Here is a 22,027-nt window from a genome sequence, read left to right as displayed (position 1 = left end):
CAGACGCTATCAAGATGTAGGTCATCTTTTTGACATTACGAAGCATATGAACAGCATAGTTTAAAGATGGGTTAATGTATGTATTGCTCAAACCCTTTCATGTGTGAATCCCTGAAAGTTGTACAGTAAAAACTGCATGAGGTTAAAACAGAGAATAAATCTGAGTGATGTGGAAAATTGAGTAATACGTGTCTTGTCATTTTGAAACTGTTTTCTGTGTCAATCCTTCAGGGCACCAGGTAGATCAGACTGAAATAGAAATAGGGAACAGTAGATAGTGTCAAGTAATTAATTACAAAAACACTCCATCAACCAATCCATCAATTCCTTTACTAGTACTGCAAAACGTCTATATAACAATGATTTATTTCTTCATTTAAATAAGTGTCCTTTGTTGAAGTTTAACTATGCAGATAAGTGTGGCAAACCCAATGCAGAAACAATAAATGAGTGACTGACTTTCAATGCATAGAAACCTACACATGTCCTTCAGTTTGCATAGCACTGTTTGTAACACAATAAGCTGATGGGTAGCTCTGCAGCGCTTTTAACACATACTGTATATAACGGACCACTTTCTGAGTTCTGTGTCTGCACTCTTATATATGTGGCTTTTATTTTGAAGCATTTGTTTACTATAAGTGATGTGCGAAACGGTTTCTTCTGGGGCGCAACATTAATTCTGTTTAATAAAAATTAAATATATTGATACCCTCAAATTATTACACTTGATTTCAAAATACTACAGATATTCATACTAGTTAGCAAAACACTGGATAATAATGATTTCAATTGACGCAGCAGCAAAGCAAACATCAAAGTGGCGCCGAAGAGTAAGAAACTTCCTTACACCTGGAAAATACTTAACTAATTCAAATATTAATTCAGGGCTTTCATTGCATTGACTGCGAGTGCTTATTAGACAAATACACGCATTGAACTACCTTACCTGAGTTGTCTACACTGAGTCACAGCGCTGTATTCAGCCGGGTCTGTATGTGTAACTCCGACATGTGGATAATCTATATTGAGTCATGCGTGACATACAGAGCAAGGTCAACCCCAGACTACTTCACCTCCAAAAACCACAGGACTCTTGAAAGAACAGTCCTGGGTGGATAGTCCTAGCGTTCCAACAGATCTCCAAGCCAGTTCCTGCTGGCATTACTGCATTACCTACTCAGCCTTTCCACTTTGCATGGGCTGGGGTTTCACCTTGAACAGCGGTGAAAGCTCGGCTCAGCAGTGGTACAGTAGCTCTTCAATCTGCTTAGAGCCTTAAAGTGAAAATCAAACGGCACAAAGCGAAGTGGGCTTTAAAAGACAAGACCGCCGAAGCGATGGAACTGCAGTGGAACATTTAGAGATTAAAGGACTCAAAAAGGACCATCCTCCTCCACCATCTTTGTCTTATGAAATATGCGTCGCAAAATGGAGCTCTCGAAGACTAGTACTACAGCAGAAATACCACAATATATTAATATAACGCAGAAGCCTGGCTACAATGTTTTAAATCTGCAATAGTGTTTTTCTCATCCTACTGCAGAAAACTAAAGGCTGAAAATATGCTTACGCAAGTATATATTCATTTATCTCAGTTTTGTGTCGTTGCAGGACTAGGGAAGACACTGTTACAGTGACAAAAGTGACATGAGTTAATGAGTCAGCACTGTGCTGATAACTTTTTGAAGTTTTGTTTTATTTTTGAGACCGAAGATTTTTTTCTTCCAGCACTTTTACGGGTGCCCACACAGTTCTCAGGATGAAATGACAGTGACTCGCTTTATTAGAGAGCTACCAAAGCGCTGCTACTGTTTTGAAACCCATTACACAGGTAGTCAGAATCAGAATTTTGCTTTTTCAACTATTAAAAGCCATTGCCAATGTCAATCTTAAATCTACTGCAAGATCAATACGTTTTAAAATACATTAACACCAACAGCAGGGCACTGTGAAGGTGGACAAGTTGAACATTCACAGCTTGTGGGGTTTATCGTTGTTTTCCTTTATTAAACACTATAAGCATTTTATCTTCTTTCAAACACACACACAAATAAATCATTTGTAACGCAGGCACTTTTAATTTCCAGTATGCGCCAGTTTCCTTTAATTCAGTAAGTGTCTTCCGCCATTGAATAAACAGTATTCTCCGAGGGTCAGCTATCACAAAGCTTCAACTTTTATAGAGACTTCACAGCTCCCTCTTATTAATGACTCGCTGTGTGAGGGCGCGCTGATAGTTGATTGATATATTTATATAATGATGTAAGTTCTTCCGGTCAAGTTACAATTCCAAGGCTAGGCTCCGTTTACAAACAAATGTAAAAAATAATAATAAAAATTTAATCAGTTCTGTCGCTTGGGCAACGTCAATTTGACTAGAATAATTTCGGAAGTTCAGTTGCGTTACTGCAAAGCTGTGCTTTGTCACAGCTTTGAACAGCAGACTTAATTATGGACTGCACAAGAATAAGAAAAAATTCAAATTATTAATAATTAATGAAAGATGGTGTTTTATGTTAAAGTGCATTGTCTTACAGCTTCCTTATTAAAAGAAAGCATAACGCAACAACCTGCATAGTAAAGATATAAAGATTGTAAGACGGTGTACAATGTTATCTGAATGCTAGTAACTAAACATTCAGATGATGATAATAATAATAATAATAATAATAATAATAATAATAATAATAATAATAATAATAATAATAATAATATAACACGAAAGTAAATTAAACTTTGCTATGGGTACTTTGGGATGCCAGTGTTGTCAAAGGCACAACAACTCAAAGGTTTTTTAGATCTTGATCAGTACTTACAAAACGGGGCAAAAGACGCGCTGTTGTCTGTTTTTGTGGTAGACTCGCGCAGACTGTTAGCATTGCCAAAAATCAATAGTATCTGTCACAAAATACGGAGAGTAAAAATACTTAATTGCACAGTTTGAAAATGTGTTGATCATACAGAGTTAATCGTTTCCCATTACCGGGCTACATCAAATCTACTTAGCGTACCAAACAACTGAAACCCAAATAAACCTTAAGCACTTTAATTTAAAAACCGCGCCTTTACTCGTGGTGACTTCTGATACTACTCAAACTAGGCAGCGATGGAGACTAGGCTTCGGTTCAAATGTGTGTTCTCTAAGGAGTGTGTGTGTGCATTTTAAACGCTGTTTTGTGACTGCCAAAACACCATGAACTGTGCGGGACTGAACATCACTGAGCTAGACGAGAGTCACTGTACCCCTTTATATAGTCTTTCGCGCAGCTGCGCACTGAAGTAATGTTAACCTATGTGGAATCACGTTGTTCAGAATACAGTTTAACAAATTCGGTGCTGTATTTTGAGCGCCCGGCCTTTGGTGGGAAAAGAATGTTAAAAGAAAATTCCGAGACACGATTGAAGGGCTGTATTATCCAAACCAGGAAAGGCCTCTCAACTACAGCTCGGAGTAACACCTGAGACAGTTTATTAAAAGCCTGTATTTCTCTCCCTGTATCAAAATACCATATTCCCGTTGGAAAATTTGAATAACATTTCATATATCAATATGGGTCTAAAATAAAGAGTCAAATGTATGTCGTTGTACTTGTAAACACATAGGCGGATTGCTATAGGCCCATGTATGTTTTTCACCTGTTTGGAAGAGTTGTTTAACATAAAGCTTTCGCCGAAAGGCGTGGATTACCCAAAATGTGAGACAACATATAGCCACAGAAATGTGCACAGAATATTAATAAGTGTGGGGCAGAAGCGCTTCGACACTGGAGGTGACTTGGGGATGAACGCTGTACTACTGTTAATATTATGGACAAGTCCTACTTCTTTGAAAGCGATATTGACAGTACAGGTACAGTTACGCCCGCACGCCTGCAAACATATCATTGCTTCTCTTAAAGCATGACATCGTCGTAGTGCACTTCCATTACGTGTGCTGCCACTTGTACGTGAGAAATCAGCCATCTCAATATTAAGACTCTCAACTGTCACAGATAATTCTTTAAGTTCACATTACCTGGCACTCGAGCGTTCTTGCCGCAAAGACCTACACTTTGGAACAACGTAGTGTATACGAATGCATGCTACAAATAATGGTTATTTCTATCTGTGATTAAAGTAACAAAATGTCTGAGTATTGGTATGTTGTCGACTTCGTCCGATGAGAACAAATAAAAACAAAATAGATCACTCAGCCAAGGTGGTACAAGTCGTAATAAAATTCCTTTAAAGTTCCCAATAGATCTAAAGAAAACAAGTACCTCTTAGTACAATAAAACGCTCTGCTGCAATTAGAGAAAAATCTATTTTCTTCTCTGTTCAGCATGTCTTTGCTCGTTTTCCTTCACTTTACTGGTAATTTGATTTGGAGTTTAAATTTTTCTCCTTTCACCTTTTTTTTTACTAGTTTGAATCATGCCTGCTTTGCATTAATGTCACTGGAATTGTAACTCTGAAAGGACCTGTAATGACCTTATAGGAATTACAAAACGGAGCACTAGAAATTCGTCTTTTCCCCTTCATCTACCTTGGCTTTTAAATTCTCTTTACAAAAAGAACAATACTTATGCTGATTTATACCGGATTGTTTTCAACGTCTTAACTAAATTATTTTTCAGTGGGCATAAGGCACTTTTCAGCAATGTTGCCAATTTAAAGACTAATAATACAGAATAATAGGTTACCACTTGCAAAAATTGCTGGCAGAAAAAGGACTGCAAAAAACGGGTATGTGTTCGTCAGACAGCAAAGGTGTTTGAACAGCTTTTCACAGTCCGTTCATCTCAAACAAACAACTCCAGTGCTATGAAAATAAATTAAATCTGTTGTACTTTAACGGAGTATAAAACCCGGGAACTGTACTGTTTATAATTTGCAATTTTACTTCCAAAAACAAATTGAAAATCGTAATGTGAAGGTCAAATAAAACAAAAACCAGACTTCCCCAAGTACATGCTGTACGGACTACGTGTATGTTATGCAGATTTCCACTTTTAATAATTTGGAAAACTAACCAGTGTAAATAATTAAATTATTTCACATTCCTTAAAAATCAATTGCAATTGCACAGCACATCTCTTACTTTACTGTATTGCAGGTTAATATTGTAACTCACTCAATAAATGCATATAGGTAAACTTTCATTTTCCTAGAAATGTTACTATGTCGGGGTTTAACAAAATCATTCGATGTATGTCTAGTCTTTTCAAAGATTAATTAGTTGGATATAATTTTTCCTCCACATTCCCATGTTTTGAAACGTTATTATTCAGGTTGTTACACTGACATACTTAGATCTGCACGCAGTGTCGGTGTAAATATATTTTATGTAACCTAGATGTAAAGGTACAGTAACTTAAAAAATGAACTCCCCAATCATTTTAATTAATCGTGGAGGATCTGTAAAGACAACAGTTGATCACTGCGCCTTTCACCCTATCAACATAAATTAAGGAAATGTACAAGAGGTACAATCTAAAGGATCCTTGAGGATTTTGGTGAAGTGTTCGAAACTAAGCCGATGATTCTTAATATAGGTCGACTAATTTCCTTTCAACGTGTGCAAATCTCTCCATAATATTAACAGAGAATTTTCTGTGCCCATTTCAAAACCCACAATATATGGGTGAAGTTCGCATCCTATGCCAAAGCAGCGAAAGCTAATATATATATATAACATTTTGAAACGATTTTACAAATAATTATCTTATATTTATGTAATGCACAGCACTGTTCCACTTGCGATGTATGTTGATACTTTCGAAATATGAAACAGAAAACACTTCAAAATAAATGCATTTTCAACAGCACGTAAATCGATGCTGAGGATTAAAAAATGGTTTATTTTCATGTTATGTCATTTTGATTTCGTGTTTTTAAAAAGTTATTTAAATTGGGGGAGGGTGTGTATTGGGGGTGGGTATACGGAACAATTCTGAGTGCAGCGCAAGTCATTGTAATACATTATGCATTTAAAAGCTCCGTCACTTAGAAATTAAAGTCTCTTATTCACTTTCAGATAGCATTAGCAATAATTCCTCGCGATAGGCCGCTTAATAACTGCAGCACTTTCTAAAGAATTAAATTGTTCACTCCAGCACAGCCACTGTGCGTTGGTCTTTGCTGGATAAAAGTGTCCATCTGTTCTCAGAAAGGTTTTACAAATAAGCGTTTACATCCGTGCGTTTAGAATTTTGCATCACAACACATAAAGAGACCTGACCTCTGGTCTTGACACCGACACGTGTGCATAGTTGAGTTACTTAAAACAAGAAATTTAATTAATGCCAAAAGAGATGATTAGGGCTCACTAAAGAAAGCACAGGACGTCTATAGTATATTATTAAATTGCTAGACGATAAGTATTTTTGAGTGCAGTAAATTTAAGCGATCCAATCAACAATGGTATTAAGCTAGTGGAAAAAAGTACTTCGAAACTATATGTACAGTACAAGGTTCCCATTCATGTTGATACGTAGGTATGTGTAAGCCTGCCTCTCACAGATTTAAACAAAAACTGAAACTAGCTTAAATAATATTGCTTTGGCTAGGTGCACCCTAATATATAACAAAACATTTTCTCATTTATATAAAGTATCGCATGTCAGTACAATACAATCCGCGAAGAAGTCTAGTTTTTAAGTGGAGATCTGAGAGATCTGTAGACGGTTTATGAAACAATAGGAGATTATAGAATAACTGCATTTAGGAATGTGTTGTTTCCTTCATTTTAAATATGAGAAATGCAGTTTACTTTTTTGTCGCTCGTAAACTGAAAAGTAAAATACGCAACTAAGAGATAAGAAACTTCATAGTTTTCTGACATTCAGCTTTGTTGAAATGCCAAGCTGTTTAAAATTGAGGCTTTAACTTACAATCAAAATTAATTATAAGATTTCAGTCCTTTTTTTAGAGACTTACCTGAAAAACAGTGCATTTTGAAACTCAAATCCGGGTAAGTGCTTCATTGTTATAAATACCGAACGCAAATAGCGGATATACTGTCATCAATACATTTTTAAGAAACACCAGTGATCGTTTGGATTATTTTAGAATTTTTACTTAGGAAAAGTGGACACACATTTTAATACATTAACATTTCAAGATACTGTATATAGCCTACGATGAACGTCAAAGTAAAAGCCTAGCCATTACACAGAAGTCCGATCGTGCAGTAGTCTCTAAACTTCATAAATTAAAAGCCACACAGTCCCTTTCGCAAAACAAACTGCTTACACGACAGACTTAAAAGAATCAACATATTTCCCATGTGAAATACCATGAAGTAAGCAACAGTCCAGCAAAATACATTTCTTGTACCAGGAACAATATTGATTGCTATTCCCAGATGAAATCAAAACGCAATTGAAACACCACTGCCCAGGAAGAAAAAAAAACTCCATAGGTGCATTTTCTTTTGACAGGAAAAAAAGGCAGAAAAAGCTTTATGAAACCATAGCCATTTTCCTACAGAATGTTTCTCCTAAATAACTCGTCCCCCTGATTTCAGAGTCCGTGTGTTAAAGCCTGCTCTCTCGTTGGATTCTACAAGTCGTGTTGCCATGAGCAGTGCTAGAGCGCCCACTATTTCAAAACCCAGGAATATTATTTCACAAGACTTGGAACGACTCAATAAAAAAGTTACTATCCCTTTCGTCAACTTTTAGTTAACTTTCGTTTTAACGATTCTATCCAGTTTCTAACCTCCTCGCACAGAAATCGCCGAGCCTACAGCGTCGCAACCGCTAGGAATTCTGTAAGATACCTTTTATTTCTCCTTCTAATTTCAACGACAAACACCAGCGTTGCAGCTTCATCATATAGAAAACTTCAGCCGCTGTGAACGAGCAAGCCGTGGCAGCCGCAGCAGAAAACAGCGAGGACATCCAGGCTCTGGTGTGTTTCAGCTTTGAAATTATTGTGAAGAAAGAAAACAGAAATATGTACAAGGGCAAAGGAGCGTTTCTCGCAGGACCTGATCTATGAAAAGAACACCTTTGTGATCTGCGCGAGAAGCCCGGAGGATCTAGCTGCCGGGGTAAAGTGGAAGAAGGAAAAAAAAGACCTACTTTTGGCCAGTTTTCTCGCCCTTGCCTTGGATCTCATCTTGTCGGCTTGTAGATTCCTCTCGTCCTCCTTGAGCCCAGAAGCAGCAACAACACTATCTTCATCTCACAAGCATTGTCAGTTTGGACACCTTCGCACATGCGCACAGGCCATTCAATCTGACACCCTCGCCAGGGCCAAAAAACTTTCCAATGTATTCATCATCATCACTTTTTGTCCTATCGTCTCCCCTTTAGATCACTTATCTCTTCCCCTCCTCCTCCTTCTCTCCGCACCATCCCCAGCTCCGTTTTCCCCCTCCTCGGCTGCCCCTTTAAGAGCTATAACTCTATTTTCGCAAACCTGCGGGCTCCGGTCTCGCACTGGACACTGCACGGGGTAAAGGGGTCAAGGTTGCATCCCGGCTTCTAAGGCGATCTTTATCAACACAAGTATCGATTTTGATTTAAAATTAATAAAATAAAGCGTGACATCGTAAATTGGAGATGCAAGGTAAAGTATGAAATGCTGCTGAGCAATTGTGAAATTTTGGTGTTATTCTAGATTTAGCACATTACTTTGAAGTCATAGTTAATTCTGTGGCGTTTGTTTTTAGATATATTATAATGCGTACATACACTCTATTTGAGTCTGGGTCGACCTTTCCTCCTTCTGCATTTTACTTATTTTTTCTGTTTTCTCCCCAGAGGCAGAAATTTAGTTTGTGGATGTTAGACATTCCCCTTTCTCTATTTTAACTTCTGCTGGCCCTACCATTTTTTTTTCCATCTTTCCCCTTCAGTTATTTTTGACACCAGTAATTAAGATCCATCAATAGGTTTAAGGTAAAATGAATAGCGCCTATGGTTTTACAAGAGATGATTTAGCACCCCGGGTATGCGGTCACTGCGTTTCATATGTTGCCCAATGCGTACACAGCACAGCAGGCTTTCAGGCATTGTGTACACTGTGCTCGGAATACAGTCAGAGGTGCCGGATTCCAGGTGGGTGATTTCTGCACAGGGCATCTTTTCCCCCTTTTTCACCAACCATTTTTATATAACCACAAAAACAAAACCAAAAAATACGCAAACCTCAAATATTTTGCATCCGGAAATATCTTTCCTTTATTTACAGGAGATCCGACTTCCAATTTACTTTGCAGTTGTATACAATAAAACAGCATTATTTAACATAGCCTTCCAGAAGACAAATTGCCACTTAAACCTAGTGATGTGGTAAGTATCACCTTCGGTTGCACCTGTTTTATATATTTGTGCATGTGATGTACACATCTATGAACGGCATCGTGCGTCTGTTGTGTCGGTAGGTGTTTAACCTTCTTAGAAACCATTTAGGTTCTTGCTGTACAGGCGTATTCATAACTACAAAGAAAAAAAGGTTGTACGGTGTCTGTATCGGACATAAATACTATGAATTCAGCTACAATTTTTTTAAATTATTATTTTTTTGGTCTTACCGTCGAACTATTTTTCCCCAGTTGACTTGAGCGCCTCGATGTTACAATGTTTCAATGTATATGTTTTCATACTAAATAAAACACGTTGTGATACGAATGAATTTGACATCCAATCGTTTATTTTTTTTTTCGAAAAAAATATTACTTTTTTGTGCTGGTAGGAGAAATATTAGACTTTAACACCACATTAGTCAGACTAGGCGTAAGGAAATTTCTGTTTTTGAAAAAAAAGCTTGAAAAATTATTTGTGTACCGACTTGCTACTTTCTACGTAGAACTCGGTATATAACCGTATTTCTAATGTCACTTTTCTAATGAATAAATTTTTCGTTCTTGAGCCATATGTTCTGCGTGCTTAAAACGTTTTCTACATAGCAGCGGACGCTGTAGAAAAGTAGAAAAACATGTTATAACCTCTCCTAATTACACAAATGTCACATTTTACACAAAACAGATTGCCTAAAAGTAAGATTTGTTTTCTTGAAATCTTTACATTCCATGCATCTAGATTTTAACCAATGTGCTTTAATTATTTAATTTTCAAATCGTCTTAATGAACCATATCATTCGTAGGCAAGTAACAAAATGTAATTGCTACCTCCCGCATACAGATATATCTTATATTTACAGTTAAACTGGATTTCTAAACAAAAGAAGACGAGACAGAATCATTACAATTTTTGGTTTTATACATGAATGAATATGGTCAGAAATGTGAAGCATTAAAGATCATTGGACATAAGTTTCACTCAATATTATGAAAAATGCAGACTTACATCAGGGTAGAATGGGTTTGCATTAATTGATGTATTTATATTACGCTGTTAAATGTATTTTTCTCTTGTGATAGAGTGCTAAATATGACTGGACAGAAAGATTTGTATTGAGCCAGTTCTCTGTCTTTTGCATTGCTATAGGTTTGTTGATTCCATGGTTGTCAGTAGGTACACATCTGCTAATTCTACTTTTCTGCTGGTATTACATTAAACTGTCAGGCGTAAATTACCGAACTAATTCGGTTTCTTTAAAGCATAGGAATAAACACGCGGGGAAAACGCATTGAAATGATAAAGAATGGAATACTAATATTTAATATTACTATTTTTTCTTTTGTGGACATTTTTACTTTTAAAATTCATGGCTTACAATTTCGCTCTTTAACAGATAAATTCCCCTTATGATGTTTTCGACACCAACGCTAAATTAGGGACAGCGGGGGGTCATGATTATGTAAATGTGCAAAAGTGCCAAGTGGTTGAGCATATGGATCTTTTTATTTATTTATTTTTTACTTGTTGGATGAGTATTTGAAGACTCCCATACCAGTAACTCAAGACCAGCTGCATGTTCACCTATCCTCTTCAGAGTTGGAGTGATTAAGCAATCTAAAATACTCCTCTCCAAGACAAGTAAATACTGGATATGTAATTCACGGTCAAAACCTAAGTGACCACCCATGGGTTAAAGCAGACTCGGTTGTAAACCTTAACCCCGAATATTACTGCCATAAAAAAAGCTCGATTTACTTACCCTGATCTGTGCACCTTAGCTCAGGTATAACGTAACGCCACTGGGACACGGCGGTTCCCATGCACAACCGTCAGGATCTAGGAGTCACAAGATTATCTCTTATTACAGAATGAGACCACAAGATTTAATTTTTCATTATTATCGGTAATAAAATACAATAATTGTACGGAAGCTTTCATTTTCACTAAGGAGAGTAGATTGTTTAAGGAGTTACAGGTATTGGGAAATCAGAATCGATTCCAAGAATGTCACAAATGTAAGACTTTCCTTAAATGTTCCTATTTATTCAATCAAAAATGATCACGTTAAATGGGATTGATTTTTTTTTGCAAGAAGTTCCTAGGAATTTCCCAGCGCCTTTTTCATTAAAGAGCGAGTTTTCCCCTCTAGAATGGCAGTACTCTGCTCTTTGAGATTCCTAAAACAGCTTTAGTATAACTCCCATGATCACGGATGATGCTTCTTCTTAAACCTACACTAGATGTATAATTTTGTTATACAGTTGGATTAAACTGGAAAGTTTGTATAGACCAGATTCCGTCACATAAAAATGGAAATGACACAAAGTATATGGAATTAAGCCATATTTTAAAGCACAGACTATCATTAGCATATACATCTTATGGCACAGAACATTTATTTTATTCATGTGTGTATATCAAGTCGGTAAAAACGATCTATTAGTTCAACAGTTGCTTTTAAGCAGTTCTTCCCAGAATCCTACTTATATTACAGTAATATACGAAAGCTGATTATGAAGGTAAAATCAGTTTAAATTTGTTTCCTTTTTCATAGACATGATAGGTCTATTCTAAGTCTTACAGGTCTTTATTTGGACAGTTAACTGTTTTTGAGACAGAGTGCAATGTTTTGCTTTTTGTAATAATGTGTAGTGCCCAAAACCAGAAGGAATATTCGTTTTCTTCTCATGTTGACGAATTGTTTAAACAGCTTTGAACAAATATTTTCAATAAACGGGGTCAGAATTGCTTCACGATGACGCGACCTCAGTGAATTGCAACTATGTTCCGTAAAATGTAATGTAACTGTTGATTTTTATGTAGCCTCTATGTAGTGTTGTGTTTCATATCAATAGGAAAAAAAAATAAATGTCAGTTCACTCTTGCGTCATTCTTCACTTACAGCAGCTTCTATAAAAGAACACTACTGTGCTATAAAACAATAAATCTAAAATAATTCATACAGGACGTCTGACTGCTTCCATGCAGTATAGAACTTGAGTTAAACAGAATTTTGATATTTTGCACAAAGGTTCTGGAAAGATGCGTTTCGTGCCAGCCCATTAATTCGTGTGATAAGGATATTTTGGTAATTCAAAGAAAGTAAGGTGATACAATTGTAACGAATTTTCAGATCTCTCTGCTGTGATCAATGTTCAAGATTTGATCATTTGCAAATGTTTAAGTGAGAAACCGCAACCTGTTTCCTCATTATACGAATGCTTTCAAAAACACCCCAAAAGCCGTATTATGCAAGTCTCTGAAATTACTCGCTTTCGTATAGGGCAAATTATTTCTTAGCAAGCAACACCTTAAAAAGCATTTAATTGCATGCATGCTTATAAAAAAAAACATGTTGGTCAACGTTTGCTCATTGGGGTATAGTTTTATGCGTCATTTAAACGTCTGAATTTTACGAGCTCTTAGAATCCGATGGCTCTGCTAAAACACATATTTGGAGTATTTTCATTCCAGATTGTTGCCATTTCCCTGTGGTTTGAGCTCAGGAAGGGAGGGATGCTGGCCCAGACCCCGGAAGAGAGGTGCTTTGCAGTCCAGGCCGCAGTTATATCCGCTTCTTTCTCTCTTACACATCAATAACTCTCTTTCCAGCAATTTATTATTAGAATTAATTTGATCAAACGGTTAGGACAGAGATACATTCACCTAATGAACACCTATTAAACACGATTCCTTTACAGGTTTTACTTCTCCTGACTAACACCGATCCTTTAGTCCACCTTTACTGGGAAATATAACAGGCTTTCATGATCCTTTTATGTTGGTGTGTTTAAGGGTCACTGAATTTCAGTTGATCTTTCAGGTTTTTAGATTAAAAAAGAGTAATTTAATAGTAACGTACGCAAAGTTCATTCATTCACTGGGCCACGGGCAATGGAATAAAATTAAGCCGTACAGAGACGATGGAGGAGCTGAGAAAAGCTAAGGAAAACAAATAATAGAACAGAGAATGTAATATATTGTGTCTGTTTCCTTCAGTGTCGAAGAAAAATGGCCAGTGGTGTATTTTATTAACGTAAAGAGAGCTATTCTGCGCAAATACCGCAAAGCTGAAATAGTGAGGGCAGTTCCCGACTTTCCTCGTGGTCCTGTTCATTACCTTTGCTTCGCAAAACATTGCATTATATTACATTTATTTTTTTTCTATGAAAATATTGTCCAGTCAATACATTTCAATCTTCTTTCAGGGAGCTTCATTTATACAACATATCGTATGAGCAACTGCTTCGCAAATAATATACCTACCTTGACGTTATATACAGTATGGTTTTATTTTCAGGAAAAATCTAATACAATCGGAAGTATCAGTGTAATTGCGCTGTCTTTGCACAGAATAATGCCATAGCCCCATTTACTGACAGCTGATTATAAGTTACAGTAAATAAAATATATGTATTCGCAATTTTATGAAGAATAGTAACAGGCTATTTTAACACAAGGTCTAAACAATTGACAATAATCATTGGATCCCAAGAAGCAAACACATATTCTGCATTTTTTACTTCAGGTACAGAGTTACCTTAGCTCCTATATGCATCTTTTATTAGCTTAAATCGTTTCCGTCGATTTAACTGACTATACAGTAAATGACCTATTGTCTTCTCAAGAAATTATAAAATCATAGATGGAACAAAAACAGCAAAATAATTTTCAAGAGCGTGCAAAAACAAAATACATCATCAGATTCGTGTGGTCTGCAATCCATGTGGATTTCTATCCTAACCCTGAAACGGAAGCTTTATCCACAGTAGAAATGGCTTACACTCCAGTTGTCGGATTTATGTGCTAGAGGGAGATAACATCTTGGTTCATGAGATATCCGCAACAGCCTTATGCCAGAAAATGATTGCTGCAGCCTTTTAGACATTTAAAGTACATCAAAACACCAACCTGAAATGCCAAATACGTTTTAACGTGCACCCAGAGTACAAGCGTTTTGTACCAGACACGCATTCTTCAGAAATAAAAAGTTACAAAAATCAGGAATTTCAAACACTTCCTTTTAAAACCTGCATCTCCCCCATCACACGCTTAGGCAGACATTTAGACTTCGGCATCCGTAATGTTGCTTTTAATTTGTTGCATCACCTGCAGTCGTGATTAGGAGCACTTTAAGTAAAAGTGCAGTTCACCACCTCGGGTCTTTTAAATTCAAAATTCCAATGGTGGCACTCTTAAGTTTAATTTAATAGGCCACCCATTTTAAACCGGAAATATACCGAATGATGTCGACTGCCGAATGCTTAAGATTTTCTGACCACTGAAATATATTACAGACTCGGGAAAAGTAAATACTTTAGTACACAAAATTATGATGTAAACAATGAGCCCGATTTTCCACGCTGTGCAAAATATGGGCATACAGCCCATCTAATGCTTTTCCCATCGACCGGGCTGTTTGCCCAACGTAAAAAAAAAAAGACATGTCAGAGTGTGTACTGCGTTATTTGTAACAGGAATAGGCAAAGCATGGATTAAGGCAGAGCATCTACAGATTCATGAATAGTTTTGAACTCGTTATTGTTAGATTCTGGGTTAAAATAAGCAAAACGTTGAAGGCCCGGTAGAAACATTTCACCTTTTTGCGAGAACAGGAGTACCCCTGGCGTTCACTCGAGCGCTTTTTTCTCCGCAGCTTAATGAAGGGCAGCAGTGGCTGTGGTGAAGTTGACTTGGTAATTATTACCCATTAATTGGGTTCAAGACCTTGCGCGTCTGTGGGAAATGGGACGTCTGACCGCTAATCCCACTGCTTTTTTTTATTCGTCATTTTACTTTTTCATCTTCGTTTCAAAGTGTCTGCCACTGACTAAATAGTGTTTAACGCTGTCCCTTGGGATATTGGGAATGACGGGGGGGAGTTGAAGGTAAACTGGGACTGCCTGTAATCACAAACAAGAACATCAATTAACGAAAGAATACATTCCAAATACATTTGAATACATTCCAAACGCAAATTGATGGTTCTGCAGGAGCTGATCTGTGTCCGCGTTTCACCTGCGAGGTAACGGCTCAGGGTAGAAGTCAGGCAGCTTTTGACCAAACTAGATTTCAAATGCAGGCTGCAGGTGACTACAATGTTTCATTAACGCCAGTCATTGAACGCCTCCACTTTAATCATTCAATCTTGTCAGTCTCGTGTGCTCAAAGGTGGGTTGTTATTATTGTTGTGGAAAGTGTATCTTAACGTGGATTGTAAAAACAATGATCGCAGCGGTTAATAAAGAGTTCATTTTCCCCAAGTGCTCACAAAGGGACATTTTCCAAAACCCTTGAAGGGATCAACGCATTTCATTACCACGTGCCGCCGAATCCTTCATTAAAAAGGAGCTTCAAAAATCGGAAAAACGTTTTAAGGGGACGTGCAGTAACCACTTTTAAGTGAATGTCAAAGACTTATTTTCACGTTGCTCGTGAAGAGTCACCACTCTGAACAACTAAGTCAGGGGCATGCTGGTCTGTTTTTTAAAACATTTAAATATAATTATATTAATACATTTTTTTTCTGATTATGAATCGATATGTTATTATACTTGAACATTCCACGGATAATGAACGGATGATGGAGACGCGCATGCCTGAAGAGACATTGTGAAGTCACGAGTAACAAGGCAGGGTATGGAAAACGCCTCCTGTGCACGCAAATCGACTGTGATACCACAGCTGTAGATTAGCCGTGCAGCAATGGTGTACGGGTCGTTGTGTCGTTGTCCAACACATTAAAGCAACCTTCTTGCAAGTCTAATGTGAATGTAAGCCAGCGTGTTTCTTTTTTCTGAGGTTCGGAGAAGTCAGTCTTGCTCTTACCTTCTATCCCCAAGGCCATCAGATCACTGGCAATTTTGTCAATCAAAGAATGAAAAGTCAATTTTAACTCTGTCACAGAAGATGGCAGCAGTCTGCTGCGAAAATTAACCACCAATAGCCTTTCTGCAACCGGCATGCTTGTTCAACAGTCTTTCTGCTTCGTGTGCTGAAAATGTTTACTTTTCTGTCAAAATCTGTCTATAGAGGGACAATATATAACGATGGGCGAGGTCTTACTTTAGCTTTGATCTCTAAGATCAACCATTTTAAGGACAAGTCATATACTCATGCCCATTTGGTCTCGATCCCGCAAGCCACTGCTGAATTGAAAGGTGATATTGTATTAACGTTCGCTTATTAAGTTGTGTTTTGGTTGCCATCAATTTGTCCGCCCTGCGATTATTAAACGTGTTTACAGCTTCCCATCGCATTCCAACAGCCCTACACAAGCTCATGCTGACTGATATACCGAAACCTAATCTGCCCGACGCCGATCGGACATTACGCGTAAGAAATCCCACACGTCTTTTACATCCAACATTCGAGAAATAACGCAGATCTGAGCAATTTTTCAGACTACGTTTCTAGAATATGATTTTTAATCCCAAATAGGTTTACAATACAGATCATTCACCCCACACTAGCAAAGTTATACAATTACCATGATCATCCTTTTGAGAGAAGTCATATAACCTAACAATCCACAAATAATGTATACTATAGTGTCAAAAAGTAAAGTGCATTATAAATACATTGACAGTTTTGGGTTTTTTTTTGTTTTGCCCTGGCTGTAGACTTAATTTGTGTATTTAACACATTACCAGCCTGACAAATGAGAAGTATTATTAAATATTAATGACATCTTTAAAGACATAAATTCACCAAACCAAGATGTATCCAGAGAAAAACCTATACAAAAAACCTTAGAAAAGTAAACAAGCGGAAAGAAAGACCGAAGTATATGATCAAAACAGAAAATATTAAATAATGATAGATTCATGTATTTCAAAGGGCTTGAACAAATACCCTACTATAAACAGAATGCGTAAGAAAAAATGTTTACAATTCAACTTGCTATATGTTAAAAGCGTATCATCATCATCATCATCATCACCATATTAGAGCAAATACAATATATCACTCCCTAAGGTCGTGCAGTCTCACTTGAATGGACCTAAGATCATTAATCCGATAGCACAGAAAAACAACAGAGCGAGGCCTCTGCAGAACTAGCAATAAAAATGCACAACCAAAGAGCGCCCGGGGGCAGAGAAGAAAATTACCCCAAAGTAGAAGTGACCTTAATATGATGTAATCAATCAAACTATCCACAGGGACACTCAGAATCATAATCTTAATCTTTCAGAGCATAGAGGGGGAAAACACTGGGAAAGGGACAATAATTATTGACGTTTAACTCTTCGTTCCCCATTTCTTATGTTAATTTATTGGTCTGTATATAGAGTTTACTAATATATTTATACAAAATTGAATATAAAACCGCTTGCCGTTAACTAAAAATAATTGATAATAAACGCCAATTTGGTAAGTATTTTCTGTACGGGTGGACCAAAATAGATATATTCCGCGCGTTGGAGATCATTTAGAATGAGATCGACGTTAAAGAAGAAACGCACGTGAACCCAGCACAGACCTGGAAAAGAAATGATCACGTGGTTCGTGTGATCGCGCTCCTAGAAGAAGATTTGGAAAACTGTTATCACCTTTGCAAAAGAAATGCGATACAAAATCTCTGTGGAAATATTCAGTGCATGTTTCCCTAGTGCCGAATCATTTTAAATTCAGATTATTATACAGACACTTTACCTCAATATCAGACTGTCCAATCGAATTCCTAATTTGCTGTCGTCATGTAACATCTAAAAAAAAAATTCACAAGAGGAAAAAAATGCATAGAATGAATTTATCTTCTTTTTAAAAAGGACATATGTTTAAGAATACTTCAGAAGCTTTAAATTATTTTTTTTACTAAATATAAAAAATAAAAACTGTCTTCGGTAACGTACTGTATTTACCAGTTTTTAATTCCGCAGGGGAAAAACGCTTTAAAACGCCTGCTTTAGTTCCAGATTATTTAAACAGCCTGGATGCTGCAGGCAGTTTAATCAAATTATTACAAATAAATTATATGATAACATGAAATGTTGCCTTTTCTTCCTCGTTTCATACTGTTTTCACTATCCATCACATTGCTGTTTCTTTAACAGCTTGACATGATATTTGGTTACTAATTAGACATTATCATTTGAAATTCCACTTAACGGTCTGAGCGATTCTAACTTAAATTATTTCACAAACTCAAACGAATCAGAATCTCCCATTAATATCCTCTGTGGTACTTTAAATGGTCTTTGATCTGAGGATTTTACAAAGTTTCTGATATAAATATACTGGTATCCCTTCTCTATAAACATTATATAAAGTGAGCATAATTTTACGAAGTTAACAGGAAAATATGAAGAATGCCATCGAATATTTCCAGTGTCGACAAAGGAAGGCATTGCCACTCGTTAGACAGCCCTGTTGGTTTAAATGATGAACGGGCGGGCTGGAATCCTACAGTAATTAAAGTCAGAAAATGCGCTTTTTTTGTGAAGGTGGATGTCTTTTATTCAAATAGTCCCATTTCGTAAACATCTGTATCATACATTAAGATCCAGATCCCACAACGTGTCTGTTAGCAAAAGAAAAGGGAGCGCGTCGCACATCGCACGGTATTTCTGCCATGACATATAAGAGACTTACAGTACGCTCAGAACGGGCAACACTGTACTGGAGAGAGAAAAATCGAGGGAACAATACATTTGCACCATACACCTGTTGTCTCAAAAGAATGAGTCCTTGCTTAGAGCAGTACATGCCAAAACACACTGCACCAACTTCAAATGTGTTGTATTTTTTTATTTTTATCCGACGTGGGTAAATCAAAAGAAAATGCATTTTGTTCTATTACAGGTGTACTAAAATACACGCCCTCTAAACAGCATAACAGAAGACTGAACGAGCAATATCGATCACTTCTACATCCTTCTCTGTCAATATATTTATGCATACCCAGCATTGTTTTGTTAGCGATATGAGCGTGAAGAAAAATTTGAATATTTCGTTTACTCCTGGTCCTTGCGCTTATCATGCCGATACACTGCCTGCACAATATCCTGTAGGTTTACTCGATTAATACGTAACTTCGGAACTGCTTTCACTGACGTCAGTACCGATCCAAATTCCTTCATTTACTGCAATTGATAGTGTTTTATCACATAAGAGATTTCATAATAAAGACGTATGACATCGTAACTTGGCTGAGGTGTATTTATTGCGTTTAAGGACCGGATGTTTTTAGAAAGGATTTCCTAATTTAGACGTACTATTAGCTGCTGCCCCACTGAGTCTCGTTTTCATTTTGCATGAAATGTTGTATCTGCGAGGGATATCTGTGAATAAAGAATTAAATATGATCTCCCACCAGTTCCTCGTGATTTCATTTTACCTATGCAAAAATATACCGTGACAAATGCACAGAACTTTAAAATAATGATATATTCCCTGTTGAAATGTAAATATGTTAATCAACTGTATCAAGAAGGGTTTGATTAGTTTCCGGCGCTTAAAGCCTTAAAACCATTTCCTGATTTCATGCTTCTTAAAAATGTGACTAGTTCATACCTGCAAGCTGTATTTGTTAAACGAAATATTTGTAAAAACAGCACGTCATTGGGGAGGTGAATGTAGTATTTCTAAATATGCAGGTCCACAAACCATAATAAACAGTGATGCCATAATTACAGAGTTTTCCGTTAATTAACGCCGTATTGGGAATACAGTGGAATTTCGTGTAATGCTGACCTCCACATGAATCGAGACTTCATTATATAGCGCCCACGATTTTCAATAGCAGGGGAATACAAAACGTATGCCTGTGTATTTCATTAACCCTGCAGTTAACAATCAAACAGGAAACTTGTTTAACTATCAACACTATTTGCAATTAAGACCCTACAGTGTTAAGATCCAGGTCATTCGCTGATTGATCGATCTCCAAAACAAATGCTGAATCGTTTCTCAGACCATTTTCTGTTAAAACAATAAAAAGGGGGTTAAATAATAAGATTGAAACTTTTATTGTCACACACTCCCCCACTTTTCTTCCCAATTAAAGTGTTCTGGATCTAAATTGGTCCCAGCAAGGTGGAATCGGACTGGTGGGTTTCAGTAGCATTTCCTATGGACCACTGCAGGTCCGAACTCCTTATAATCATCAACAGTCACCCACATCTGTTTAAAGGCACTCAGGCAAGTGAGGATAGAGGCGCCGAGCCACACTGAGTATTTTCTGTCTGGGGGCGCTATAATCTTCAGTGAGAGCTCAGAAGGGGCCTGTAGCCTCATCTCCTTCAGCAGTCTCTCTTCAAAGCCCGGGAAAAGTGTCGAACCTCCCGCAATTAGAATATTGGCTTGTAGGGTATTGCGGATGCCTAAGTCACATTTTGTAATGCTCTTCCAAGTCAGTTTGTCAATGCCCAATGCTTCCACTCCTACATCCAGCGGATGAAAAAGCGCTTCCGGAGCTCTGAAGAGAGCATTCCCGATCTTCACAGTGTTTCCATCTGGGAGCTGGAAAGTTTTCTCAGTCTCCTCCGTCCGTTTCTCCGCCTCGGAGGTCGGGTCCAGTGCTACGTAGCAGAGTCTCTCCTTCAGTTCCTCCACAACGTCGGATGTGCCAAGGAATGCCGTGCCACTTGCCATGAGCAACTTTGTCAAATGCTCCGAGACGTCTTTCCCTGCCACGTCGAGTCTGGACACGGCATGTGGTAGACAGTAACCGTCGTAGACCGGGACTACGTGGGTAACCCCCTCGCCACTGTCTAGAACCATACCCGTCGTGCGCCCTGAGGCGTAGAGGGCTAAGACCGCTTGCACAGCCACGAACATTGCGGGTACTTCAAAACTCTCAAACATCACCTCGGTCACCTTCTCCCTGTCAGTAAGGGGGTTTAAGGGCCTTTCGGTTAGAAGAACAGGTCTCTCGCTGGACTGCATCCTTAAGTCACGTTCGTAGACATGCCTCCAAATTTTCTCCATATCGTCCCAGTCCTGAACAATGCCACGGGTCAGCGGATAATTTAAAGAGATGTCCCCGTCTTTTGCTCGAGCCTCTTCCCCGACATAATATTCACGCTCACATCCCCGAGTTGCCCGAGTTGAGGTTGGACCCGTGGGGCGACCGACTACTGAGGTCACGGCAGATCTTGGGGTGCAGTCTCCGGCTATCCCGCCTTTGCAGACCCAAGAGCCGCTGTCAATAATAACAGCAGGCAAATCCAGGGTTTTAGGGTCGAACATACTCTCCCCCTTAATCTGTCGGTTAAACTTTCCAATAACAAGGTCGCCGCGCATTTAAACTCAGGAAGCTTTGTGACTTAGAATGTTCTGTTATTTTCGGACACTCGGGGCTTATGTTGGAGTAAAGAATTATGACGTCACAGTTGAACACAAAAACGCAATAAATTGTTATAGTTTGTTTCCTCTCGACACTGCAGATTTTCTCAAATGTGTAGGTATGTCGTTGCGCGATGGTATGTCTTCTTCTTACGGTAAACTACTTTGTATGTAACTTTGTAAAGACTAACCTACATTTACCACGGATCTTAGGCGCCAATAGGGATCGCCTGGTTGGTGTTTTGGAAAGGTTTTGCAACACGTGGTTTGGAGAAAAAAGCAATTCGGTGCCGTTCAGTAGTCTACTGTTTCCGTTCAATAGGATTCTTAAATTGTTCATCATCTTGTTAAATAATTAACAACTGTTCAGTTTGTGTGGTGCTCCACTGACACTTTGTAGCTCACGTTCCTAGGGGTTCGAGAGAAAAAAAATATACTTACC

The 22,027-nt window shown here is 37.8% G+C and overlaps 2 protein-coding genes across 2 annotated transcripts in view; both read right to left on the bottom strand.

Annotated features, from left to right (window-relative positions):
- Nucleotides 1–8,538, bottom strand: part of prdm16 (PR domain containing 16) — a 222,748-nt gene extending 214,210 nt beyond the window's left edge. The window contains exon 1 of the mRNA XM_015337212.2: nucleotides 8,070–8,538. Within this exon, the coding sequence (XP_015192698.2) occupies nucleotides 8,070–8,106 (37 nt within the window). The 5' untranslated portion in view covers nucleotides 8,107–8,538. The remainder of the gene's footprint in view (nucleotides 1–8,069) is intronic.
- Nucleotides 8,539–20,248: 11,710 nt separating this feature from the next.
- On the bottom strand, nucleotides 20,249–21,582 carry LOC102685896 (actin-1). The gene has a single exon (XM_006641961.3). It carries the CDS (start codon nucleotides 21,541–21,543, stop codon nucleotides 20,356–20,358), a length of 1,188 nt encoding a protein of 395 aa, XP_006642024.3. The 5' UTR covers nucleotides 21,544–21,582; the 3' UTR covers nucleotides 20,249–20,355.
- Nucleotides 21,583–22,027: the final 445 nt, after the last annotated feature.

The sequence above is a fragment of the Lepisosteus oculatus genome, chromosome 25, assembly GCF_040954835.1.
Source record: "Lepisosteus oculatus isolate fLepOcu1 chromosome 25, fLepOcu1.hap2, whole genome shotgun sequence".
Taxonomy (NCBI): Eukaryota; Metazoa; Chordata; class Actinopteri; order Semionotiformes; family Lepisosteidae; genus Lepisosteus; species Lepisosteus oculatus.
Note: the sequence above shows the minus strand (reverse complement) of the source record. Positions and strands in the feature narration are given on the sequence as shown.